The sequence below is a fragment of the Phoenix dactylifera genome, chromosome 7, assembly GCF_051530095.1.
Source record: "Phoenix dactylifera cultivar Ajwa chromosome 7, Ajwa_hap1_PhDact_Kaust_v1.1, whole genome shotgun sequence".
Taxonomy (NCBI): Eukaryota; Viridiplantae; Streptophyta; class Magnoliopsida; order Arecales; family Arecaceae; genus Phoenix; species Phoenix dactylifera.
The window spans coordinates 34,863,296-34,890,852 of NC_143196.1; the positions used below are offsets into that span (position 1 = coordinate 34,863,296).

Genomic DNA, 27,557 nt, shown 5'->3' on the forward strand with positions numbered 1-27,557 from the left:
ATCAAATGCTGCCGCCCTTAATGTTGAGCCCGGGAGAGAGAGGAAACGAGAGAAAAGGTCACCCTAAATTCTCGAAGAGGAGAGCAATCCTTGTTCGTTGGGCGTGGCATCGCTGGAGGGCGAGAAAGGCGACAGAGAGACGGAGTCGCCCTCTCTCGTCTCTTCCGATGCCGATGCTCCCATTATTTGTCTCGTTTAAATCTTTCCTGCGCATCTGAGGTCGTACATGCTCCAAGAACCCTTGTTATCGGGCTCTCTTCGGGGTTCTTGGCTTCGATCCGATCGGACTCTGGGTGTTCCTGGCGTATTGCAGGCGGATTGCTGGAGGCTCGTTCTTGAGGGATTTCTTGGAGGAATTGATTCCATTTGGAGGCATTTTGTGGTTCTTTAGGTATGATTCTTTCACGAACCTGGTTGGTATTTCTATGAAGAGATCTTTTGATGAATATTGACAAGTTCGAGCTCCCTTTTTAATATTTCTTATGTTTACTGGGTATGCTCTAGGAACCATAGTTTTTCGGTTCTTGTTTGGTTGCTTGGTTCCGATCCCCTGATATCTTGAATGCCTTGTTGTTTTCATTGCATAAGGCTCAGGTTCGGAACGTTTCTTGGTGTTTCGGATGGTAGATTCGCTGGAGCTGAGTTCTAGCTGCAGAAACCCTAGGAATTGAGACGTTTAGTGGAGGAAACACGAGCGTGTTGTAGTTATTGAAGTACGGTTCTTTGACAAACCCTTCTTTGAGCTCTTGCTTGGGTATATCTGTGAAATTGGAGCGTCTGGTGTGTGCTAGTTGCCGAGACACTAGATTTCTTACCATGCCTGGGGTTCGTGGTTTCTATAAATCAAACTTCTTCTGGTGCAATAAGAAGCATAATCATTGGGGTTGCCAAGAATATAGAGATGATATTAATGCTTTTTTCCTTTTCTTGCATGCTCGCCTGTGTGATTTCCTTGATCAATACTTGAATTGAGAAACTTCTATAACCACTTTACGATTCATATTCTTGGCGTTGAGAATGAATGAAGTTTATAAAGATTAGTCTAACCAAGTTGTCCAAGGATACTCTAAATTGATTGTTCCTAGTTGAGTAGAAATTTCTTCTGTTCTTTTTTTTTCTTTTTATATAGCATACATTAGGATGGGGACCAAATTGATGTTGTTCTGAGATCAAAGGAGTTGAGGCAGAAAGGAGGGCCAGAAATCCATGCCTAAAAGAAAGAAAATGACATTTCATATACAAATTGATGCCTCTTATAGTTGTCAAATGTCACATCACAGGAAATAAGAAAAACCTATAAATAGAGTTTGTTAATTTCAGATTGACAAAGCAGCTATCGTTTAATGAATATATAGAAGTGTGGAATAACAGGAGAAAGGGGGAAGCAGCGATCTGAACAAAAGCATAGCTGATGAAAACATCCTATTCTCTTTTTTATGGTTGAATAGGTTTTTCTTTCTTCTATCGCGAAGTAGGTGTTAGTGTTGAGAGTAGAGGAACATTAAAGATTAACAAAAGAAGTAGTTGTTCAAAATCTTCTTAGTTGTTTACTTTGATTGTATGACTAGGATTTTTTTTATAAAAAACGAGTAGATTTTATCAATATTTGAACACACAGGTGGTTCATTGTAAATTCCCAAGTTGTTTGTGGAATTTAAAACAAGTCAAGTTTACAGATACAAAAATAAGTGAAGTTTTTTCAAAAATTGAAAATAGTTGATTTAAATCTTTTTATAAAATATTTATGGAGTGGGATCTGCATTAAATTATAAGATAGTGACTGTTAGTGTTGCGAGTCAAGAAACTTTAAAAATGAGAGGTGTTTGTAATTTCAGACGTGAAAACGAGTGAATCCTTGTCAGTTTAAGTGGAACTTTTTTCCTTAAATATCTCTTTGATTCCTTTCATCTTCTAATGGTTGAGTAGGAATTTTGTTCTTTTTGAAAGTAGTGATGCTTTGTCAAGTTTTGAAGAGAAACTTGGTTAAATTCTTCTGAATTACACTCTTATTTAAAATTAATTGATTGATTATCATCATTTGAAGTGATAAATTGTTTGTTAAAGTCTCCCTTTTCCTATTAGTTGATTAGGAATTTCATTATTTTATTAGGAAATGAGTGCTAGTGTCCAGAGTCACGGAACATTTAAAAGAAGGGAGTCTAAGAATGATTGTTTTTGTTGTTGAGTTGGTCAAAAATGTCCGTCATTGATTTTTTTCTTCTTTTAAGAATGATTGAAGTTAGCTAATTTAAAAAGCCTGAAGTTTTATTTTGATTGGGGAGAAATATAATTTATTAAAATCTTTGATTTATTTTTCACCATTCAATAGAAATTTTGTTCTTTTTTTTGGTAAAGAGAAATTTCATTCTTTAATAACAAATCAAGTAACAGTAGTGTAGTCTAAATTTGGTGTACTTATGTTTACTTTATTAATTTGCATTTTAACTTACCAGTCAGCAAAAAGAAAATTATAGTGAAAAAATAGTTGTGTCCACTCGTTGTCCAATTCATATTGCATCTACTAACTCAAAATGTTGCTCAAGATCGAGCTGTTAGTCCGTCGACGAATACACAAATGGATTAATAACTGCGTGGGTCCATAAGGCTGCTTCTAACAAAAAGGCATGTTATGTTGCACTTAAGTTATGTACCCATCCGGTGATAATTTTGCTTTCAACCTTAATATTCAGGCCTCTCCAGCTTGTTCAATTGCAGAGACCCCCCCACTTCTCGAGGATGCTAGCAATGGGGAATGGCTCAAGTTACACTAAATTTTCTCACCATCAAACTTCTTTGAGGCACAGATGAAGTGGCTATGAGCCCTCTTATACAGAAACAGAATGGCAGGAAAGCCCTTGTCACGAGGGACCTTCACTTCAAACAAGCCTAGAACACCTGTCCTGCTAGAGCCATCTGTCTCTTAAAACACAGTTGGAGGAACACTTTGAGGAGGAAAGCAGTGATACCTCAGTGAAAGCTTTGAGAACTAGTCCAGCTGCCAGAAGGCATGGTAGATCTCCTTAGAAACCAATTCTTTAGCATACTATGATTTAAGAAGAAATACCTGTCCTTAAAATGTTTTAGAGCATCTCCGGTATGTTTCTGCTTATAAGGACAAACAGAGGAGTCAGATCATGAAAATTAATGAGCTAAACAGCTCATCCTGGAATAGGAGTCAGAGAACTCCGCCAAAATTTTATAATTCTGCAGAAAATAATGCTCATTCACAACTTCAAGAAATTTCAAGGGTGAGTGAGAGTTCAAACTACAGTAATAACATGCCATGGTCTGCTCCAAAGCCAAGAGCAAGGGAACAAGAGCAGCAAATTAATTCTAATTCTGCAGTTCATGGCATAGCCTGGATCCTCTCACCACTAGTGAAAACCAAGGACCATAATAGGGAGGATGGCACATATGCTAGAAGTCCTTACCCAAAGGAAATAAATGAGGTGATTGTTTGTAGGAAGCTATCTAGGTCTCCCTCTTATGATGTTCATTTAACAAAGAGCCCACACTCAGTTTTAATTGGCGATATCTTCTTTTTCCATGATTGCACAGTTCTGCGGAAAAATTCTGCCATATACAAGCAACAATAGAAAAAAACTTTGCTCCAAACTTAAGAGTGGTTTTAGAGAGAAATACTCCTCTTCTTCATCAGGGAAGTAGTGGGATCGAGAGTTCTGATCGGAATTCTCAAGTCATATCAGCTAGTACTATTCTTTAATGAACAAATGCAACCTCACATTCTGCTGTTTGTCAGTTGAGTGGTGATCAAACAAACACAAGCTCAAATTCTGCTGTTGGTTGACTGAGCAGTAGTAGGTTTCGTGATGGCGGTGGAAAAGCAGAAGTTTCAGAAAATTCACTCCCAAGATACAAAGAAGCCAAGCAGATGCCTGGCTGTCGTGTCAGAAGAGGCTTATTCAGAAAGGGAGTAACCAGAATATAGGGCAATTAATGAAGCTTCTTTTGTCGAGAAGGCATTCGTGGTGGAAGAACTGAGAATATTCTGGCTGGTTAGCATGGGCCCCGTTCATCGAATGAATTCATTTGTCACAAACAACAGATGTAGCATCTTAGACAATTGGTAAGGTTTACAAGTTCTGCATGTTACTTCTTTCTTGTATTTCTTTTAATTGTGATTTTAGGTCATGTTAGATTTGTAGAGATTTCAAGGACTATTAGAATGTAGTTTTCTTTTGATAGATTGTGGTAGTCTTAGTTACTGAATACTCAAGATTGTTGAAAAGCAGCAACTTGCATGTGATCCTTCCCACCCCTTCCTCTATCCCCATACCAGCAGGGGCCTCCGCTAGATCAATTTGTCTTGCTTTGTTAGCGTTAACTAATCCAGATATTGATAATCAGTAACTTCTGAATTTCCTGATGTTCAATTATTGTTCATGAAACAGTTTTTCTTCGTAAATTTAGATTTAATTGTTTGAACTGGTAAATTTTATGAAGAAATCTGGGTAGCCAAGTGTAGCTTTCCCATGCCAATGCTTCCTCAATCCTCTTATCCATATGTCAATAAAGTAGAAGTTTCTCAAAAAAAAAAAAAATCAATAAAATTGAAGTTGTTTAAGGATCATTCTAGATGGATTAGGCCTGTTGAGATTAGTGTAGGTGTTGATATACTCAAGAGAGAGTCAATAAGGGAAATCTTCCCAATGAGGACATTTTAAGGACCTGCTACATTTGCTAGCGGGGGAAGTTAGAGGGATGGGTCATAACAAGTCCCTATTTTTTAGCGATAACATAAACTACCTCTCATATGGATTTCGTTATCTGTCAAAAATAGGGATTAATTGAGGGATTGTGGGAGCACTCCTTGAGTGGTCATTGTGGTAGGGTGCTTTAATCTTCGTGTGGTGTCTATGGGCTTTCGTCAAAGAGCAAGTGGGCATTGAACAATGGGTGATCACAAGGTGAGTTCAATGAAGGGGTCCTCCGGTGGTGAGGATCGGCAGACTGTGAGGCAAGAGGAGAGTAATATGACGTGGATTGGTGTTGTGTAGGGGCTTCCCCAGCTACCCGGCTGGACGAGCCACCCGATCTCAAAGATTGAGAAACTCCAACGCTACTTCACCGAGGTCTTGGAGCTATAGGAGGAGCGCGTGGAAGCATCTCGGCAAGCTTGGGAGAAGACGGTGCTTGTATCCTGGAGTTTGGGTCGGAGAGTCCCTGCCGAGTGGGTCACCCGCGACCTCAAAACTCGGAAGAAGCTCGATTACGATGTGGAGGTGTTTCCATTGGCGGAGGACCAATGTGTATTCCGATTTAGGAATGAGGGTGATCGGGATGCGGCCCCGGTCGATAGTCCGTGGCTGGTGGCCGGACAGCTGCTGCTGATGAAACCGTGGGTTCCAGACTTCATCTCCGGAGTGGATAGGGTGAAGACGATGATGGTTTGGGTCCGGTTCCCCTGCCTACTGCTGGAATACTGGGAGAGGGCGTCAATCTTAGAGATCACGGCAGCGGCCGGCTGGCCGCGGGCTCTTGATAACTTCATCGAGCAACTACGAAAGCTGGGATACGCTCGGGTGAAGCTGGAAATCAATGCCCTTGATCCGCTCAAATCGGGGATTCTAATATGGGGGTGATCTAGGGTGTTCTGGTAGAACTTTGTCTATAAAAATATGCCGTCGTTTTGCTACTAATGTGGTAGAATCGGTCATAAGGAGGAGTGTCGGTTCCCCTTGCCGGCGCCGATGGTGGACCATGGACGAGGTAGGGTGTCCCCGATTCTCATGGTGGTGGAGACGGACCCAAGGACAGCGGCCTCGGCGAAGGAGGAGGGGCTGAATCCAACAAGGGGTCTGGTGTTCGGGCCGTGGCTTGCGACGGCCAAGATCTGACAACCTAAAGGTCCTAGAAGTGGTGCTTGGCCGAGGAAGACAACCTAGTCAACCCTGTAGTCAACCTTTAGACCGAGCTCGTCCTACGTCGGGCCGAGCTCACCGCGCATTAGGCTGAGTTCTCCAGGCTCGCCGTCGGACTTGGCTGGCAGAAGCCGACGAAGGTGGCTCATCGGTGGTATCCAAAGAAGGGGTATTTCATCCCGGACTTGGCTCAGAATGGCGAAGAAACGAGGCAACTAGATTTCGAGCCGAAGTTAGGGGTCGAGTCACGGAGCGAGGCGGATCGAGCCCAAGGCAAGGGAGTGGTGGACCGGGCTAGTGGGCTTGAGTGCGTGGATGAGGTGATGCTGGAGGCCGGTTTTGGCTCGAGCCTCAAAGGGACAGGAGCCCACCCACGGAGCGAAGGCCTGCGGGATGATAGGTTGTGGATCCGGGACAACCGACCCATCTTAGGCCCAATCTGAGGTGCCCCAAAAGCTCGAGCGGTCGTCCTCTTCCTTGATGGATCGCACCGAACTACTCTAGCACTACTGATCACCCTTAGCAATGGCGGCCATGGTAGGAGCACGACCTCCAATGGAGGTCGGTACAGAGGCGGAGCATGACGGAGGGGCCAAGGGAGATACTGGATCGGACTGGATGGAAGGTATTGCCACCAATTGCCCACAACAACCACTGATGCCGGCGGTGGATGACGAGTTTGCTGCGGGACCGGGAGAGGCAGCAACGCTGGCAGAGGACGCCAACCATGGTCAGGATTTCTAGAAAATCAAGGCTACCTTGGGAGGGGAGCAACAAGACTCTGGTAACCATGGGTTGCCCGAGTGATGTGTTACAGGTGATGGGCGCCCGGTGGGGGCCAGCGCGGGGATGGGGAGTGCTGGTCAGGGGGTGGGCTCATATCCAATGACATGAAACTGGTGATTTGGAATTGCAGAGGGGCTAGGAAGCATTCCTTCTCGGCCACCTGTAGGAGGTTAGTGTATATGAATGGACCAAATGTTTGTGTTTTATTGGAGACAAGGTTGTTAGGAAGGAGTCTTCAACAGGCTAGGCGTCGATTCCCTTCTTTGTGGGGCTTCTTTGTTATTGAATTCCAAATTACCCATGTATATTGCGAGGCGAATGGGGTTACTGATTGGGTTGTATCGTTTGTTACACAACACTCTAGTGTATGAAGTTGTAATAGCTATGAGTCTTCACCACCCCCTCTTCGCTCCCTTCTTCTTTCTGACTTTCTTGGATGTATCTATACTAGGACGGAACGATGTATCCGGTTTTCCCAAAAAAAAGAAGAAAGGGATTAACGACTTTCACCGATGGCCTAAGAAGTGAGATTATATGAAGTTTCCTATCTGCTCCCTTCTATAGTGGTGTAAACGAGCCAAACATGAGCCCGGGCCAGGGCTACCTCTAGCTCCGGCTTGTTTAATATTTAATCTTATAGTTGAAATACATTCTATTCTACATAATCTGTATTATATTATAATAAATAATTATAAAATAATTATTTATATAACTAATAATTATTAAAATAATATATACTATAGAATTGGACTTGTCTATACTCAAGTGTATCCCTATTCATATTCGGTTAGATCTAAATTAGACAATAGAGGTCCTACATCAATAAGTCGAGCTATTAGATTTGATCTACTACTTTTAAACTGCGTATACACCAAAAATCATATGATTTGGAGATCTTAGCCTATGCATCAAGTGGTCAAAAAATTGGACAGTCTAAATAGCATGAAAATTTTTTTTGATCACTTGATGCATAGTCTAGGGAACTTAAAATCATATGATTTTTGATGTGTTTAATTTAGAGATAATAGATCACATCCAATAGCTTGGATCATCAATGCGAGGCCCTCATCGTGTCATATAAACTTGATCAGAATTGAGTGGAGATCTACTTGTGTGTAGTCAAATCTAGTTCACATAATATACATGTAAATTATTTTTGTATGAGTAGTTCAAGCTAAGTTAAGCCATGTCAGTTAAGTGTAGCACTAGCTTGGCCTGTTTCTTTACCGAATGAGTCAAACTCAAGCTACTTCGCAAACAGCTTGCTTGTTTGCCGGCCCTATGCTTCTAGCTTCTAGTAAACAGTAAGTTAACTGGTGAAGCATCGAAACTTGCCTCCATTTTACAGCTCCCTGTGTGGTATGAAGTCTCTCTCCTATCCCATCATGAGTAAGAATCAAATAAAAATTCATTCAGTAAACTTGCCTCCATTTTACAGCCCCCTGTCAACAAGACATGATCCTACTTCCCCTGTGCCTGGAGGTCGCACTGGTACTGTTTGGAGCAGTCAATTGGAAGCTGATTAATGACATTGAGATTAATATTCTATTGTAGGTTATTTTTGATACGTGGGAGGTTTCAAAAGTTGCTAGTGAATTTATGCATCCTAAAATGATTATCCAGGAAACACTGTTGCCCTTTCAAAATTAAAAGAATTTGTTTGAACTTTTTGTGGAATGACCTTTTGTTGATTTAACATCCTACGATGTAACAATTAAGCAATAAGTTTAAACCCATTATATATTATAGTAGACTTATTTTTTTCCCCAAGCAGAAGCTTGTTGAGCATTTTCTTAGGGGAGTTGAAGCTGATCTGAGAAGAGAGCTTTATTATTGGAATGCACACTGTGTGAGGCGAAAAAGATCTTGGTATTGGAAAATGAAAGGTTTAAAGTGATGTAAAATTTTGCTTTTTAAAGAAAGAGGATGAAAGATCAGCCCCTTGATTTGATCAAGTTGAAGAGTTGTGTACAATTTGAGAACTAAAATTTGCAGGATAAGAGATTGCCAACTAGAACCAGTAAGTTGCAGAAACTGAACATAATTGATGGTGCTCGTAAATTAGTATGCTAATTCATTTGTGCTTTTTACATAAATATTTTGAAATTCTTATTTATTACGTGAACGAGGCCTTGCTTGAAATACTAGTGCAAGGAACAAACTGGCACCCATGAGGTGATGAGGTGTGCCCTGCCATTTTGCGTGCGCCAATGCATGACAAGCACTGTTCTGGTATGGCTTATATTGTGCTAGCGCCGATATTAAATTTTCAGACATGGTTTGCTTCATGGCGAAGAATGAGACGTGATGGCATGACAGTAAATTGGGAGACAAGTGCTAGCATGTGAGAATGATTTGGCTATTGATCGTCTTTATCCTGCTGCGGAATTTGTCGCGGAGGTCATGAGCATCCAACAGGAAGAGGTTTTCAGGGCTGCTGCGTGCGTTGAGTCAAGCTTCAGAGGGTTGTATATGTTTCTCTAAAATTTTGTTTTGATGCCCTTATAACGAATTTATGGAGTTGACAATTTACAGCAGGCACTGAAAACATGTTAATGGTAGTGGAAACCTTTTCTTTTATTTAGAAAAATTTCCGATGCAATCCTACCAAAATATGGATACTGTAGATCACGTTTTAAGTGGAATGCATAACCTCTCACCTGTACCAGCAAACCAAAACAGTCGCAATCGTCTAGAACACCAGCTTCAGCTTCATTCGCCGAGGGCTGGTAATCACCTGTATCAATTCATTGATTGTCATTTACCAAACTACCTAAAATTACACGGAAGGCCCCGCAGATACCACCGGGAAAGCCACTAGGTTTTCGACATTATGCTTTCTCATCGACATGAGCAGAGTACACCAATTAATGATGGCAGCTTATCACTTATCGAAAAAAATTGATGGTAGTCAATCGCCTGGGCAATTAATGAATGCGCAAGTCCAATAAATTACTGTAAAAAACTGAAGTTGGGTAATGTTAGTATGGTCTCTCTACCTCTCAACAATAAATAAATAAAAGAAACCTTCAGCCTATTTATACAATAGGTAACATCAGATTCCATTGAAGAGCAGAGAATCACAACATATGGGCATGAAAAGATGTAATCCATGACAGACAAACAAGGGACGCCCACAGGCAAGCAAAATGAATATGCAACTAAAAGTAATTGCTCTCCAAATTACAGAACATAATATATGTATATCCAACTTCAGCAATTAACACATCAAATATGTGAATGCCCATTCTGCCATTTCTGCCTCTATTGCTGGAGTATCGTGGAGATCAGTCCTTTGACAAACTGCTGCTTGCAGAAGTCTTCTTGCCACCATATCTCTGACCCAAACAAAACAGGTGAGAACATTGAAATAGATAAACAGGTAACTATATACATTCTAACGATATGTAAGCTAAAAAATAATAAACTCATGTGCTTAACCACATTAAATTGCTCAAATCATTTAGGTATGCTAAAACATATATTAGGCAGTAACACAAGGGCTAAACAGAACTCAATTTGGAAAATAGCACATTCAACAAACAGAGAAAAACGATTAGTTGACTACTATGAACAACATAGATCACTGCAGTATTGATATCAACAATCAAGTCAATCAAGCAGAAGTGCACAGAAGCAATGTTGCCATCTCTCCCTATGGACAACAGTTGACATCAGGTGCATGTCCAACCTACTTGCAGAACCGGCTGTCTAATGATTCAACAGTGCAGCTGACATGCTTTCATACTGTTGAAAGAAATTTGCTTTGCAACCTTATACATCCTCATTCAAAGCTTCATAATACTAGTATTGCATAATATTTTTACTTGTAGAAACTGGGACAGCAATAATAAATTTTTCATGTATTAAAGCTAGTTCATACCTGCTTCCCCATGCTAAATGGCACATATTTGTATTTGATCATGTGCAGAATTTGCCGCTTCATTGTCAGGACGAAAAGAACAATCCAATAGCACAGAAGAATGGGCCAAAATACAGGAACATCAAATACAGAGAAGAAAGTCATCACAAATGCCACACAGAAGGCTTTTGTTATGGAATACCTGAAGAAAACAAGAAGAGATTAGCTGCCATTAAAGTATTCACTGCCCATGGTTGACATATCTGCTGAATTTATAACTGAAACAAGGACGGCACACATACTTAATCATTCTAAAAGAATTGATGAATGTTAAACTAGGTTTATGGAATAAGAGCAAATTAGTAAACAAGCATGTGTAATGCACTTTCAACAAAAAGAAACCAAAACAAGTCCATAATCAGGTCCAATAAACAATCAATTTTACAGTATGATTGGTTTCTTAATCTGAATTTGTTATCCAAAAGAAATAGAAAAATGGTTCTATTATATTTATTTAAAGAACACATTCCTCAGCAACTTAAGAAAAAAAAACCTTATATAATGGCAGAAAGGCCCTAATTTTTTTATATGGTTCCAAACGTTGAGGAATCAATAGGCTCAAACGTATAAGTGGCAGATATGAGAAACTTCCAGATGAAGGGGTAGTAAAAATACAGGAATGGAATGAGGCATGAGTACAATACCAGTACTAAAGTTGCACCATTTGACAATAAAGTGAAAGAACTGATTAAGGTGCTATAGTCATGCAATGAAGATACAAGACCCCTTAACCAAATTTATTATCAGGTTGGCACAGGATTGGGTACCAACCAACCCAGAAACTGAAACTATTTAGCTGTTCTAGTCTAAATTGACTAAAACCCCACCCATCCAAAAAAAGAATTGGGTTTGCATCGGGCGACGACCGGGCGGCGGCGCTCGCTGCTGGGCCGTGGGTGGTGGCGGGGCAGCTCTTGGCAATGGAAAAATGGGTTCCCGATTTCATTCCGGGCACCCATTCGGTGAATCGATCGGTTGTCTGGGTCCGGCTGCCCGGGCTCCCTGTTGAGTACTGGGACATGGAGGCCATCAGGGTGATTGTGGCGGAGGTGGGGAACCCCCTGGAGCTCGACCGATTCTCCCATGAGAGGCGGCGCATCGGGTATGCTAGGGTTAAAGTTGAGATCAACGTCCGGCAACCGCTGGTCCCGGGGACCATTGTCCAGGGCGTGCAGGCGAGATTCTGGCAGACCTTCGCCTATGAAGATCTGCCGGGGCTATGCTATCGATGCGCCCGTCTGGACCACTTTGCCGGTGAATGCTGTTACCAGGCCCCGGGAATGCATTCGAGGACGGAGGCGGAGGTCCAAGGCACGGAGACGGAGGGGCAGGGCGAGCCTGCTAGTGGATCGGACGGAGGCGGAGGTCCAAGGCACGGATCGGAAGCTCCCCCGCAGGTAATGAAGGTTCGGATGACCTTTGGTCCGTGGATGACGGTGCCCCGGCAGAGGTACTGGAGGAACACTGGCGCTCCGGTCGGTGTGAAGAAGACGACGGAGGCGGCCGAGACGGCTCGGCGAGCAAGCTTGGTGAAGCCGACCCCGGAGACGGCTGAGGTTGAGGCTGACTCATCGCCGGACACTGAGGGGTGGCGTAAGCCAAAGAAGGTCGCCCGGCGAGGGTCGCCGGGGAAGGGGTCGGGGCAACCGGAACCCGGTGTGGCGGCGGGAGTTCAGATGACTGAGTTGACTCGGCACCAGGACCGAGTGCCGGAATCGCCAACCAGACCCCAAGACCCAGGCCCAAGTCAGATTCGCGGGCCGAACATATCTGCAGGCCCACTGGACGTGGATCGGGCCATTCATCGGGCCGAGGCGGGGCCTGTTGTGCTGAAACGGGCTCGTAGCCCAACCAAGAAGTCGACTGGCACGGCCCGTTTGGCACGGTACCCTTCCGTGCCAAACGTGCCGCGGCCGGCGATGGCAGGCCGGGGAGCTGACCGGCGGAGCTTCCGCAGCCGGAGTTTGTCGCCGGCGGTTGTGGGAGGAGTCCGGTCAACTGATGGGAAGCCCTTCGTTGCCGCGTCCGGTGGTACGGTGAAGGGGGGCCGCGACGTCAAGGCGGTGGATCGGCCGGGGGACTCAAGTTCGGCCTCTACATCGGCGGCCGGCGGCGGGATCCCGGCGGAGGCTCCAGTGGATGGTTCGTCCTGTTCTGGAGGAGGGGAGATCATGGATACGGGAGACCCCAGATGCTTGCCGGCCGACGGTGTGCAGATGAAATCGGTCAGTCCGGATGATGGGGGAGGTGGCAACGCTGGCGGCTCGGCTCTTGCAGTGATTGCCAAACAAATGAGGGAGGCTTTGTCAAAGAAGGTGGCGGATGGGTCGTCCACAGAGGAGAAGGGGTCACGGGTGGTGGATGGGTCACAGGAATCTGAGACTCCACCAAGCACTGTTCAGCCGTTTTTATGAAGGTTCTATTGTGGAATTGCAGGGGGGCGGGGAAGCCGTCCTTCAAACCGGCTTTCCAGAGATTGGTTAGTCTTCATGATCCCGAGATTTGTATATTATTTGAGACAAGATTGTCGGGAGGTAGTTTGGAGCGGGTCAGGCATGTTATCCCGAGATCTTGGGGTACCTATGCAGTGGAGGCGCAGGGGCTATCTGGAGGGATTATTGTACTGTGGAGGATGGGGTCGTGCAACATTGATGTTTTCCACCAGTGCAGGCAGCAGGTGAATATAGTGATATCAGAGGGCAATGCTCCCCCATGGGTTTTACTTGCAGTATATGCAAGTACGGACTATAGGGAGAGGAGAGTGTTGTGGGAGGAGGCCACAAGCCTCATACAGCTGGGGCACCCGGTGTTGGTAGCAGGGGACTTTAATTGCATTGACAGTCCAGTGGAGAAGAGGGGCGGTAGGGCATTCACCAATAAAATTGAGGTCAGGGAATTTCAGAACTTCTTGATGTCTAATGGGCTAGCTGATCTTGGATTCACTGGCCCAAGATTTACATGGTGCAACAACCAGCAGGGTCAGGCCAGAGTATGGGAGCGGCTCGATCGAGTATTTGCCTCGACTGGATGGATCCAGAGATTCTCAGATTACTGGGTGCGCCATTTGCCTAGAATTGCCTCTGACCATAGCCCCATATTGGTGAGTACTTCACATTTTATTCAGTCTCATTCTCCATTTCGATTTGAGAAGGTATGGTTATCCTACCCGAGGTCGTGGGAGGTAGTGAGGGAGGCCTGGAGAACGCCTGTTCGTGGGAGTGCAATGTACAGGGTGTCTCGGAAGCTTGAGCTGACTAGACGCCGGTTGATTCGGTGGAATAAGGAGGAAGTGGGGAATCTTTTCAGAAGGGTGGAGGAAGTTGAAGCATCTATTACTAGGGCGCAGGCCCAAGAGGATAGTGGTGGAGGATTGTCGGAGGAGGACCAGGGGGAGCTTAGGGGACTCTTGGCCATGCATCACTCTCTACTCAGGCAGCAGGAGGTATTCTGGAGACAGAAATCGAGGGTTCAGTGGATCCGCGAGGGAGATCGCAACACGAGATTTTTTCATCAGTCGACTATCATGCGGAGGCAGCAGAACAGGATTCGCAGGATCAGGGATAGTAGTGGGCAGGAGTCAGAGGATATGGAGGTTGTCAGGAGGACACTATTGCAGTTTTTTCATGCCAGATGGACTGACACAGAGCGACTGGATGTTGATGGCTATGAGTGGGGATTGGTTCCAGAGGTGCAGATCACCGAGGGAGAGAATGCAGCATTGAGCAGACCAGTATCAGATATGGAGATTCAGGAGGCCCTATGGTCTCTAGGGGAGGATAAGGCCCCAGGTCCGGATGGCTTTCCCCCACTCTTCTTCAGGAGGTATTGGCAGATCATTAGACAGGAGATTCTACAGGCTGTTCAGCAGTTTTTTGCATCGGCTTCGATGCCTACGGAGTGGAGGCGGACTTTTATCACTTTGATCCCGAAGAGACATGACCCAGTAGAGCCGGGCCACTTCCGGCCTATCAGTTTGTGCACGACTTTGCACAAAGTAGTGGCTAAGGTACTGGTACAGAGGCTGAGAGGTGTTTTGCCCAGGATTATTTGTCAGGAGCAGGGAGCTTTTGTAGGGGGACGTTCGATTTCTGATAACGTCCTCTGTGCCCATGAGTTTATGACTGATCTGCAGAGTGCTCCCCGCTGCAGGAGTTTGATGGGGATCAAACTGGATATGGAGCGGGCGTATGACAGGATGAGGTGGGATTTTGTTAGGCGGTCCTTGGAGATGTTTGGATTCCACCCACAGTGGATTAGATGGATTCAGGGGTGCATTCTGGCACCATCTTTTGCATTATTGATAAATGGCTCCCCATCGCGGTATTTTGAGTCATCAGTGGGTCTGAGGCAGGGTTGTCCATTGTCACCACTTTTGTTTATCATCTACTCGGACTTTTTGTCACGAGCACTCCGCCATGCAGCAGTGTCACAGGAGATTGAGGCATACAGGCCGGCGAGGGGCGCGACAGGTATCTCACATTTACTTTTTGCGGATGATTGTTTACTACTGACCCGCGCAACTCGGAGGTCAGCTCTGACTGTTAGTGGAATCCTGGAGGGATATTGTGGAGCTTCAGGTCAGATGGTTAACTTATCTAAGTAAGCCATCAGCTTTAGCCCGAGGACTGATCCTAGGGTGAAGGCATCCATCATGAGCAGATTGGGGATCGCCGAGCAGGAGGGGACCCTTAGATACCTCGGGGTCCCGATTACTGGTCGACGTCTACGGCAGGGGGAGTGCTCGTCCATGGAGGCGTGTATCAGACGGAGACTGGAGAGCTGGCAGGTGAGCACTCTTTCGATGATGGGCAGAGTTACCCTACTGAGGTCAGTTTTGAGCTCTATTCCTGTTTACCTACTGTCTAATACACTGGTACCGGTGTCTGTGCTCCGGAACCTGGAGAGGTTGTTCAGGAGTTTCTTATGGGGGCACCGTGGGGACAGAGGGGGCATCCACCTACTGGCTTGGGAGGTCATCTGTCAGCCAACCAGTCGGGGTGGGCTGGGAGTCCACTCTCTTTTGGAGCGTAGGGAGATACTGGCCACTAGGCTGGCAGTCAGATTTATTCTGGAGCCGGGAGGTATTTGGGCTTCCTTGCTGAGAGCGAAGTATGGTGACCCCATTACTTCGGATACATTCAGAGCCGGACGTGGATCTTCCTTTATTTGGAGAGAGATATGTACTCGTGCCCCGGGGGTGCTGCCTATGATCCGATGGGAGATTGGGGACGGTCGGACTATCAGTATCCTAGAGGATAGATGGCTATCGGAGGGCAGATTGCAGGATTGGCCCACACTGATGGATCACGGGTGGCTGGAGGGGCGCACACTGAGTGCTTTGTTTGTCCAGGGGGAGCAGAGATGGGATGCAGACCTCGTTAGGCGGGATTTTGATGATCAGCTGGCAGATAGAGTGTTGGCCTTACCGATCCCGATGGGGATGGCAGTGGATAGGAGGATATGGAGTTTGTCCGGGAGGACGATAGTGAGCTCCCGCGATATTGCGCAGTGGAGAGGAGGAGTGGGGACCCGACACTTTGATGGTGCCTGGATCTGGAGACTACGTGTTCATCCACGCATCGCACTATTCCTGTGGAAGGTAGCATGGGGTTGTCTACCCACTAGGAGTGTTCTGATGCGACGGGGAGTACGGATAGCTGCAGATTGTGTTGTCTGTCCGGAGGTGGAGGAGTCTATCTATCATGTGCTAGTCGAGTGCCCGCGGGCTGTTCAGATTTGGAGGTCTGCAGGGATCGCCTATGACCCGGGACAGAGATGGTCGTCCATAGCCGAGCTCATCCGTTTTCTGGAGTTCCCAGGGGCAGGACCCGGGGTGGAGGAGAGAGGGACTCGTATTGCATATCTGGCTTACCACTCCTGGTTAGACAGGAATGTACGAGTCTTTGAGAGTCGCAGCTCATCCCCGAGGGCGGTGGTGGCCAGGGCCTTTTTGCATGCAGAGGAATTTTTTAGCACTACTGTTAGGTCACCTTTCAGGTTGGCCAGGGACATCTGGGGTACCCCGACCGCTCTTGTAGCGCCCATCTGTTTCGTATCCTGGGTACCCCCACCCCCTGGCTTCCTGAAGGTGAATTTTGATGGTAGTTTGGCAGCTGACGGAAGTGGTGGAGGTGCAGGCTTCGTCATCCGTGATCATGATGCCAGGTTAGTGGCACTGGGGGGGGCAGCGGATCTTCGATGCATCGGTGGTATGTGCGGAGCTCCGAGCCGCATGGGAGGGCATATCTTATGCGAGACGGATATTGCATGCCGACCAGGTCATTCTTGAGGGCGACTCAGCCACTGTGATTGATTGGATTAGGGGTCGTGGTCGTGCAGGTGAGGGTAGACCGTTACTCATGGATATTCGCGGACTTTTGCAGGCGTGTGGAACCCATCAGGCTACACACGTCTACAGGAAAGCGAATTGTGCAGCCGATTGGGTCGCTTCCTATGCGGCTCACCACTCTGGTGGCTTTACTGTGCGGGAGCCCGACACTGTGCCGGAGTCTCTTTTAGATTTACTTGCTTCTGATTTTGTAGGCCGTATTCATACCCGTAGGGTATGAGCCGCCGTTGCACCAAAAAAAAAAAAAAAAAAAAAAAAAGAATTGGGTTAGGCCCACATCTTCAGATACCAGCAGGTGAGATTTCATAAGACCCATTGGGTCTATGGGCTGAGTATAAGCATGTCAAGACCTACCAGACACTCATTGAATTTGATCATAACTTCAGCTTGAATAGATCCATTGTTAGATTTTTGAGTTTTTTAAAAAAAATGCTTATGGCCCAAATTTATTGCACAAATTGGCCAGTCATGCCGATCTTTCACCATTTCATAGTTTCTTCAATACTAAGAAGCACTTTGCCTAGGTTAAGCTGCAAAATTTGTGAATATTTAAAAGCATTGCAATATTTGACTGGTATCAACTATCCCACATCTTAAATCTTAAACCTGATAATCATATAGTTAAATTGTCAGACAATGAAAAGTATATTGTAATCTAAAATGAAGCAAAACATAATTATAAACTCATCAAATTATATACACACATGAATGCATTCCACTGATACAAATATTGTCTTGACATTAAACTGCCAGAATGATATACTCAATCATCCAAAAAAATATATTATACTTTTAAATGATATCTTGTTTGCTTATTTGACTAACTTATTTTCTTTTTCTAGCATATTCTCTTTTTGAATTTTTAATATTTTTTGTCTGACACTAGAGCCAAAACCACTAAGATTGAAAATCATATTTCCAATACCAAAATTAAAATGGAATTTCTAAACGTGCAAAATCTCCTTACCTTGTGACTTCACAAGGCTACATCGTAAAGGCTCAAGCAACTTTAATAATAGACTCACCATTTGATCAAACAATCTGATCCTCTTGAAATGACCTGTATTGCTACCATTCAGCATTCAAATGTCTTCATATGCCTCTTTTACCCCACTTAGGCCAGATTCCCAATCACCACAAAATATACTTTCCTATATTCCAGGACTGACACAGATAAAACCTCCCCAACCAACTTTAAGGAAAGACATTAGAAGTTTCCAAGCTCCAGGTTCCTGACCATCATGTCCTCAAAAATACTTTCATATTAAATTTCCAGACATCTCAACTCAAGTCCAAACACCTAACTATCTTACACATGCTTATCGGTAAAACTCTCCTACCATTAAAAAATTCATTTTATGATCGTCAAGGTTAAAATTTCCAAAGAAGGATCTCTGCTCATACTTTATATGTTTTAAAAACAAAGTAATATAATTATTTTTCTTCTTTAAAGAAAACAATATTTGACATTGGAATCAATGATTTTTTTTTCAGGGAAAAGTATGGAATATAATCATGTCACATATGTACTGTTTTACATATCCAAAACATATAAATATAAGATGCTTCATTTTACTTTCAGTCATATCTGTTTTTCATACCAAGGCAAGGATATCTCTACACTCTTGAAATGCATTTTCCAAACTCATAGTGCCTACTTACCACTTGTCTACAGCTCCAATTTCTTTTGAATTTTGCACTATAGCTTTCCAACCTCAAGATTAAATACTACAGCAAGGGGACTGAAGCTATATCTGGCTTTCACCACCCTTACTTGCACGTTCCAAAGCTCGAATAACTTGCCAATCATTGACAACATAAGCCGGAACCTTAGCTTCCTAAATCTCTGTTGATAGCACACGCAGTTCGAATTGATTACCTAGAGTCCCTAGGAGACCAACTCTAAGCTCAAGGAAAATGTCGAAATAAGCTTTTACGCTGGTCCATGATTTTTTCTTACCCAATAGTTTAATTCAAGGAGAACCAGAGTAGCATCAAATATGTTGACGCCAGAGAAAGCAAGATATATTGCTTTCAGCTTGCTGTTTTACCAGCCTTTGGTAATCACATGTAGCAGCCCTTTGCTGCTGACAGGAATTCTTAGGGCCTGTTTTCGTATTTTTGTTGTTTTTGTGCTTTTATTTCCCTACAAGTGAAATAGTCCATGGAGTTTGATGTTGGAGATTGCATTTGCATGGAGCTTCTGCCAGTCCTTGCTTTTATTTTCACTCTTTCCCTGAAAGGAACAAATCTTTTGCTGCCAATAGCTCTAATGGTTTTACAAACAATTTAAACAACAAAGGGTTTCATCAACTTTCTTCTTACACAACTGTTCAGCCTTGTTTGGTTTTTTTCTTGGACTTTTGAAAAACAGAAGCAATACCTAATGGGCCCTTAAAAAATTCCAAAATGAGGGGCTTCATTTGCTGTGAAGAACCTTGATATCTGTCATCACAATCTATGCTAGCACATAGTTTTCTGTTTTCGAAAAAAAATGGTGGAATATCTACAAGTAACCTATAAGCCAGTCCAGCTATCATATGCATCATGCTATTTCACTCAGAAAATTAGCACTAAAGTCACCAGCTAATCATTACCAAGCACTAAGTCAAAGTACCTCTTTGCAAGTGATACCCTATAAATGATGGCATCAATTACAAACAAACAAGCAGGCTCCACAGTGATACCAAGTAGCAAAAAGAAAGTTTTCTATATTCCAGTAGGTAAGCAAAAGTGAAAGCCAAAATAAAACCAACCCAACACACTACTACTCCTCCCAACTAACCTTAATGGATATGCCTCCTTTCTCTGAATCTAGACAAATCCATAACAAAAGACTATTCAGCTCATCAAAATTCATCCCAAGGGTTCTTTTACTGATTTACATGCTTGCCAAGTTGATGGCCTGCAAACCTACATCTCCATAATGTTTCTCGTCCCTGAAAGACTAACATGGAAGTCAAAGCCCTAAAAATCAACATATAAGAAATAATGACTTTCCTATCAAGAACAAATCTCACTCCTCAACCAGGAAAATTTTGATCTTCGTTTACACCATCAAGACCAAATATTTCATGTTGATCCTAACAGATGACCAAATAGCACAAAGGGATTCATCAAAGAATTATAGCCCCCAAGGGAAATCATCATTCATATCCTAAAATAAGAATGTTATCGCAAGCTGGGAACTTATATCACCACTAAAGTTTATAATGTATATAATCTATATTAATCAACTAGCCAGCTTGTAATTGCAACATATCTACCATCATCATCATATTGCAAGAGAGTGTATATCATCACCATATTGCAATTGAGCGTATATTACATGATACAACTGATATTCCCGCATCAGTCCCTCTTTGTTGCTTGGCATGTCTCACTATACTCCTTGAACCAAGATAAAACAAAGTGGTGGAATTGGATCTCCTTATTTCATACTTAAGAACCCTTATGAAGTAGTGATAAACAATACATCCACCCTACTTCAGTTGACTTAAATCACCAAAAGCATTTGAATCTAATTTACAAAGAACAGATGGTTCCTTCTTATAGATAAGCTTCTAATGTGAATCTAATTCATATGCACTATGTTAATTCAGATGAAAAATATGATGACATCAGACCCGTCAGTGACATCATCATGATTAAAAGAAATCTAAAACAACCTTCAAACATCTATTTTTCTTTAAAAAAAATTACAAGTTATCACAAAACCTCAAATAACCAAAGAGCACAGGCACTTCTCTGCTACATTAGACTCAGAACAATAATCATTACTCCCAAAGAATCTCTAGCAAGTTTAGTCTGGTGACCTAATTTTGAAATATTTATAGCTAACTCCATCCGATGTTTATCTCTATATCCAATCTCTCTCTGAGTAATGACGTATAAATTTAACTAATATTTCAGGGTTAACCAAAAGTATAATAAGACCCATATAAACAGATTGGGAACTAAAAATACCAATAGCAGAGCCCCAGAAAATATAAAATATAAATGATATAGAACCTGTATATCTTCCTTGATAGAAACAATAATTAAAACACAATGCAAATAAGTCTTTTTTATGAAATAACAATTTTCAATATGATCAGACTAAATCAAACAAGTTCATAAAACACATGAACAAACAAAACAAAATTATCACTATTAAATGAACCTATGACAGCATATACATACATATATACAGGTATAAGTGCACAATCATATTGTATTTATATATTAATTCTTAGAGAAAAGTTTTTCACATATAGAGTCTAAGTAGAGGTTTTTCAGGATACAAAGCTCAAAAATTGTCAAATACTAGAGATAGCAGCTTGCTCCCAAATCCTTGATTTACACTTATTGACAACACGAAAAAGAAAAGGATCCATCGCATTGACAAATTACCAGAACGTAAAGAGAGAAAATAAAGCAAAAACCTTAACAAAAGAACGAATTTTAAATCAACGAAAATATTAAGTGTTTTGTCAGAAAAGACAACTATTTAAAAAAAGATAGACTTCAAATTCAAAACATATTGTTTGAAAAACTATTCAAACTTTACCAAACCTTCTCATGGTCCCAATAAATTCATAGAGATATCAATTTCCATGCTTAAAATGCAATATGTGTGCAGCAATGCTTCAATTGAATATAAAAATTTTGCACCTAAAGTGTGCACGGATGGTCTTCTTCATTACTTCCATATGAAGATCTACATTAGAATAATGTTGGCGATACTTGCATCCCACTTGAAGAATCCATGATAACACATATCAAAAAATCAGAAAAGAGGCAAGCACTATACCATTGAAATTTGTTGATTGTAGATTTAAAAGTTAGGTGGAGATGCAACTTATAAAATACTTGTGACCATGTTTTACAATCTATGGGAGAATCATTAATTTACTAGTATACTCCCATGTCATCTTCTTAAGATACATGGGAGTATACACCTCCCCTTGTACACTTAAAAGAAGTCACAACCATTGAAATCTAGAAATTAGAATGACATTATGAATAAACCCATCACTAGTAAGTTGGCAGTTAAAAAAAGAAGCATTCATGAAAAAACATAAAAACAGTACATCCTTAAAATAATTTTGAAAAATATTATCATATATATAACCTAATTAACATCATTTCATTCGTCTATTTCCTCTTATTCTTTTTTTTATCCTCTTTTCAATCAGACATTTGGATATGAATCGGCATCTGAATCTGAAGACCATGTCCATGCAGCACTGTATCAGGCAATCACTATTTCCCATGGACATTCCTTATCTATTTAGTAACTAGCGCCTTTGAAGCTTGCTCTCATAAAATATTATTTAACCACGTCGTGACCTTAAAACTATTAAGTTGAGATCTTCTGCAGACAAGAAGAATGACAAGAAGAATGCAATGCATAATTTGCACTCAGAAATTCACCAAAAAAGGATGGAACAAGGTTGAGACTGGTTTTATTTTTCAATCTTTAAATAAATTATCAATCCTTGCACAGTTCCAAAGTGCTCCAATAATAAATTACTTTTATACCAAAGTTTCTGCAGTACTAATAGGCGAGGACAAAAATTTTTATCATTCATCTATATAAACAAGTAAAAATATTAGCAACATGCAGCAATGAAAAGTTTGCACATTGAGTTAACTTGGAGAAAGTGAAAATTGTGAAGAACTGACAGATATTCCCCATTCCCCAGGGCTAAACATGATAAATTGATTTATTTTGAACAAAGCAACAATACCTCCACTTGACTTTGAAGCCTGTGAGCAAACGATAATAAGGGCCCATTCTTTGGTGGGTAAATAACAGGGAAAAGTTGGTCAACTTTCCCATTGACCAACTTATCCATATTCTTGTGAAACCCAGCCTATATAGTAAAGAACTATGCCTAGTCCACTTGACCGGCCCAGATGTTAAAGTTAGAGTAGGAGACGGAAAAAAAAGAATAGAGCCATGTTCGACTTGGAATAGAAAACAGACTCCTCCATTCTAATTTTCTATGAGAGCTAGAAAACCTAACTTCCAACGGCTATTTAAAGACCCTCATACCCCCTTCGCACTCACCACCAACAGATTTTGCTAATTACCACTTCTAGACCACCGCCAGTTCCTTTCTCCTCCTTTTGACTTCCAACGATCTTAGCCCGCAATGCTCACTGAAGATTTCAGTTGAGTGTTCGTTAGAATCTTAGGTTCCGAGAGAGATTTTTGAAATTAATTGAATCTATAGTTTGGTTTCGCTCACAAGATAAGTAACCTAACACTTCAAAATGTGTTTTCTAATGACCTTTGAAAAATTATAATTAGTTTATTAAATTTGATTATAATCTTCTGTTTTATATTTGATTAAACAGATCAAGCATGCTGTTATTATTGTTCTAATTGTTCTAAAATATGTATTTTAATACTTTTGTAATTGAAAAATTATGGCTGGGTAATTTATGAAATTTGTTATATATATATATATATATATATATATATATATTCTTAGCATGGCTATGATCAGGCTCCACCAATGAAGATTATTCGTTGACCCTATCGACTAGTAATATGAGAAACTAATTTCGACATCGAGCCACCGGTGATTAGAATAGAGGTATTTGTTATGTGGCACCTTGTGCACCCAGTATCTAGGGTTGGAACCGAATTGAATATAGATCGAATATTGGTACATCCATATCCATATTTGTTTTGTCTGATGAATACGAATACGAATATTAGTCGGATGCAAAAATTCATATGCATATCTGTTTTCAACAGATATGGTTACAAATCGGATACTAGAAGTATAGATATAAATACAAATATAAGTTGGATGATTAAACTTTATGACCACAAAATCAAAAATATTACTAAGTGGATGGAAAATCAAATAAATTGCATGTTAATGTGGTTATATATTTTTCTTAAAAGTTGATGAGTTCTATATAAAATTAAATAGGGTTACAAATAGAATCGAATATTCGGATACAAATCGGATAGTTGTCTATTCATGTCCATATCCAGTTTTCTTTGATGGATATGAATACGAATGCAAATATTAGTCGAATGCTCAAATTTATATCCATATCCGGATAGATTCAGTTACGAAAACGGATTCAAACGGATATTATCCAAACCACTTTCACCCCTGCCCGTACCTGCTATCTGACCCATGTCATTGAATTACGTGGCCGTAGCCTGATGTTGAGTCTAGTATCAGTTTATAAAAAATAATTTTCGAAAAAAATGTGTATTATTCGAGATTTAATTTATTCCGAGACAATATCATGTTATTTGATTATTTATTTGTTTGGTATGCTTAGACCCCACTTTGGTGCATTATATTGCTCACTGGATTGATGTAGCTCATTATTCTTTTTTTTCATTTTTCAGATCCTGAATCATGATTGCTCGAAATTTGGAAGTGTGCTAGATCTTCTAGAGATATTTATGATTATTTGGATTTCTAACTTAGTTTAATTTAGATTAGTTCAGTTTAGTTTGAACGTTTTATTTGATTTGAATAATAATAATTAGTTAGAATATTTTGACTTATATTACTTTAGGATAATTGATTACGAGAATGATTTGATTAGATCCTGATTAAATTAATTTTCGAGGATTGAAGAATTATTATTGCTCTGAGATTATTTTGATTTGATCAGTAGCCTTGCATGCTTGTATAATCTGCCCTGCAAGTATGTGTCGTCTATTATGCTTTATATTCGGGGTGTGGTAGTTTTCATGCTTTTCCAAGTGGGTAAGTTATTTTCTCATGGGTAGCATTTATCCATGAGGAAAAAGTCCCACCTAGGAGGTGGGTAAGTCATTTTTCCATTGTAAAATAACCATTTTATAATAGAATATAATATTATATATACATAATATTTTTTACATAATAAATATATAAATTATATATATATAGACAAAGAGTATAATGAAAAATATGGATAAATCTTGGCAACTTACCTGGGAAAGTAGTAATGCAAAATTTCAGAGTCACTTTCTAATGTATAAAAAAATATGGGTAAATTATTTTTCAGTCTAAATGTTCTCTAAAAAACACTTACCTAAAAAAATACAAATTTCCAAGTAAGTTTTTACGCCCCCGGCCCTAAACGTTGAACCACAAAGTTGCTAGAGAAGAATGATGCTGAATGATGCTGAACTTAAAAAAACATTCAAATAATGATATTGCCAATGAGGGTCAACATCAGGTTGAGAGCATGTCATAGAACTTTTCTAAACTATGATGGATCCCACAAGACACAAAGTTTCCCAGTTACTACGATCAACGTATGGTGTAGAATTTAAAAAGTCGCTAATAATGCTTTCGTATAAAGGAATATAAAATAAGATAATTATTTTGACAACTAGAAAATGACAGAAAGAAGATTCATAAAAGTAGAAAATGACATGAAAAGGTAATTCGAGAATTGCTACAGATAAAGAATGAAACTAGGCAGCATGTCAGTGACACTAAACGTCAGAGCCCAAGTAAATAGAAATTTCATATTACTTTTTTCTGATAAATATCTTTCTGAATGATAATTTCTACTCGAGAAATTAAAAGCAATTACTAAATCCGATTATGAATGGAAAGAAAAGGAACAATAAAGATCCTGAATTACAGTAAAAGACCCCCGGAGTTTACCAGAATTTGAACTCAGGTAGGCGGCGAATGAAGGGTTTGAACTCATCCGAACCCCTCGTAGGAAGCGCAGGCTCATCAGAAACTTCCAGCTCCGGATCCACCATAGGGGACAGAAACCCAATCAGGAGATTCAGCAAGTAGATCCCAAGACCGTACGTCACAATGTAAAACCCCTGCACATAATAAACACGGAGCCAATAGATCATAGCAACTCCCAGCGTTCCCAGCCATCTCCCGAGCGTATGGGGAGTAGATCTGTCCAAATAATACTGAAACGCCCTGGAAAAATCGTTTCTCCATTTCGCCAGCGGTACGGAAGCGGCGGCGCCATCGCCTGAAGATCCCTCCATGAAAACTAGAGCCTAACTGTACGCCTAAAAACACCGCCGTGCAAAGATTTCAGTACACATCTGGGAATTTGGATTCCAATAAGGCATCCCGAAAAAACTCGAGGAAATCAAGAAAGAAGGCGAGATCGTGTGATAATTAGCGTTCTTGATCAGAAAAAAGAGAGAGTGATTAGCGGAAGATTACCACGAATGTTAGGGTTTTCAGGAAGAATTGGCTACGAAGCGAATCAACCAGCAGCAGCTCAAATGGAGAGACCTACCAGCTCCTTCCACGTATCAAGAATCCGAGGAGGCAGATCTGGCAAACAAGCCCTAGAATCCCGCAAGAAGCGCCGGGCTTCGAGCAGAGAAGGAGATCAGGGTTCGATCCGCAAGCAAAACCTGGGAACGCGAAGGACAGGCGGTAGAGGGGCGAAGGGATCCGTCGGCAGCCGGCGAGATTAGGGTTCCAGGGGAGCCGGAAATAGGCCCCGGGAGAGGCGAACTGGGGTTAGGGATAGGCTTAGGCTTTCGCCATGATGGGATCGGATGAGGAGAGGAAGCCGGGGAGAAGAGAATGGAAAAGGCTTGAAGGGCCCCTGCGACTATTTCTACCTATATATCGTTAGAAGAAGACGGACGGAACGAGGGCCAGAGAAACGAGAAGCCAAATAACATCCTCCATACTGGTGAGTCCGCCGATCCGAATCTGGGCGAGATACGGGATTCATAGAGAGTCCAATTCGCTGACTCGGTCCCGATGGGTGAGTTGAGCGAGTCGGGCTGTTTTCTCTGTCGGTTGCGACCCGCGGATCTGGAGAGCCCACTAGGCTTGTAGACTAGATATCACATTTATGTGTTATTTTACTGAGGATGGAAGAGCAGACGCTAATACTTATATTATTTGTTTTGGTTTATCCGGTTTCTTGTCTTTGTTGGTTGATGGAAAGCAAATCTATCCAAATAATTAGTATATGAGAGGCATGAGAGTGTAATATAGCAGAAGCTATGATGCTAGATAGATCCAAATTTTATTGAACTGATAAATGCAGGGAGCTCATTTTTTGATTAAATAATATATCTGTAGTGATGTTTCAACTATTTGCTGGTGAAATATATATCCTGGATTTGAACTGATGATCAAATATGTTTATGTGTTATATCAGCTAAAATATTTTTATCTTTTACCCAATGAACACGAACAACTATGTATCTATTCATGGAGGATAGAGTGCAAATGTAAAGTATTGAGATAAAAATACATGCACTTTTGCATTCCAAGTAAAAAAAAAAGACTAGTTAATGAATGAATGGACTTGCCTTTCCTTCGAATCATAATGAGCTAATCTATTTATTATACAAGAAGGCACTCTTTTAGTAGAATAAACAATGGTGGTGCATATATTAAGGATCATAGACATGAATTATTATGGGTTTGTCTCTAGAAATTTGGAGGTTTTTCATTACAAAAGATATGTCGGTTAAATATGAAACTAGTTATGTAGATACATAAGATGAACAATCTTAAAATAACAAGATTGGTAATTAAAATATTAATTGAAGATGCAGCCTAAGCAAATAAATAGTACTTGATACACACACATATATTTTTATATATGCAAGTATGAACTAAAAAGTATAATGCCTTGTGAGGGTTCATTT

At 41.5% G+C, this 27,557-nt stretch overlaps 1 protein-coding gene and 1 long non-coding RNA gene across 5 annotated transcripts; one reads left to right on the plus strand and one right to left on the minus strand.

The window, feature by feature from the left end:
• LOC103703739 (uncharacterized) lies at positions 1-9,258 on the plus strand. 3 transcript variants are annotated; one of them, XR_003384979.4, is made up of 3 exons: positions 1-391; positions 2,691-4,087; positions 8,817-9,258. It is a non-coding gene; the product is annotated as an uncharacterized LOC103703739 (long non-coding RNA). The 3 variants fall into 3 exon arrangements; XR_015967583.2 differs by having other exon boundaries at positions 9-391; positions 3,817-4,087; positions 8,798-9,258; XR_015967582.2 differs by having other exon boundaries at positions 9-391; positions 3,817-4,087.
• A 447-nt stretch (positions 9,259-9,705) lies between these two features.
• LOC103703740 (protein RER1B-like) lies at positions 9,706-26,590 on the minus strand. 2 transcript variants are annotated; one of them, XM_008786696.6, is made up of 4 exons: positions 26,101-26,590; positions 25,567-25,976; positions 10,552-10,732; positions 9,706-10,006 (listed from the first exon to the last, which is right to left on the minus strand). In XM_008786696.6, exons 2-4 carry the CDS (start codon positions 25,914-25,916, stop codon positions 9,956-9,958), a joined length of 582 nt encoding a protein of 193 aa, XP_008784918.1. In that variant the 5' UTR covers positions 25,917-25,976; positions 26,101-26,590; the 3' UTR covers positions 9,706-9,955. The 2 variants fall into 2 exon arrangements, with proteins under 2 accessions (XP_008784918.1, XP_008784915.1); XM_008786693.4 differs by having other exon boundaries at positions 25,567-25,940; positions 26,101-26,587.
• Positions 26,591-27,557: the final 967 nt, after the last annotated feature.

Coding starts and splice junctions, on each gene's coding strand:
- LOC103703740 (XM_008786696.6), bottom strand. CDS start 25,916: ATGGAGGGATCTTCAGGCGATGGCGCCGCCGCTTCCGTACCGCTGGCG. Junction 10,733..25,566: donor CTACCTGAGTTCAAATTCTG/GTAAACTCCGGG, acceptor TGTTTTCTTCAG/GTATTCCATAACAAAAGCCT. Junction 10,007..10,551: donor CATTTAGCATGGGGAAGCAG/GTATGAACTAGC, acceptor TGTTTGGGTCAG/AGATATGGTGGCAAGAAGAC.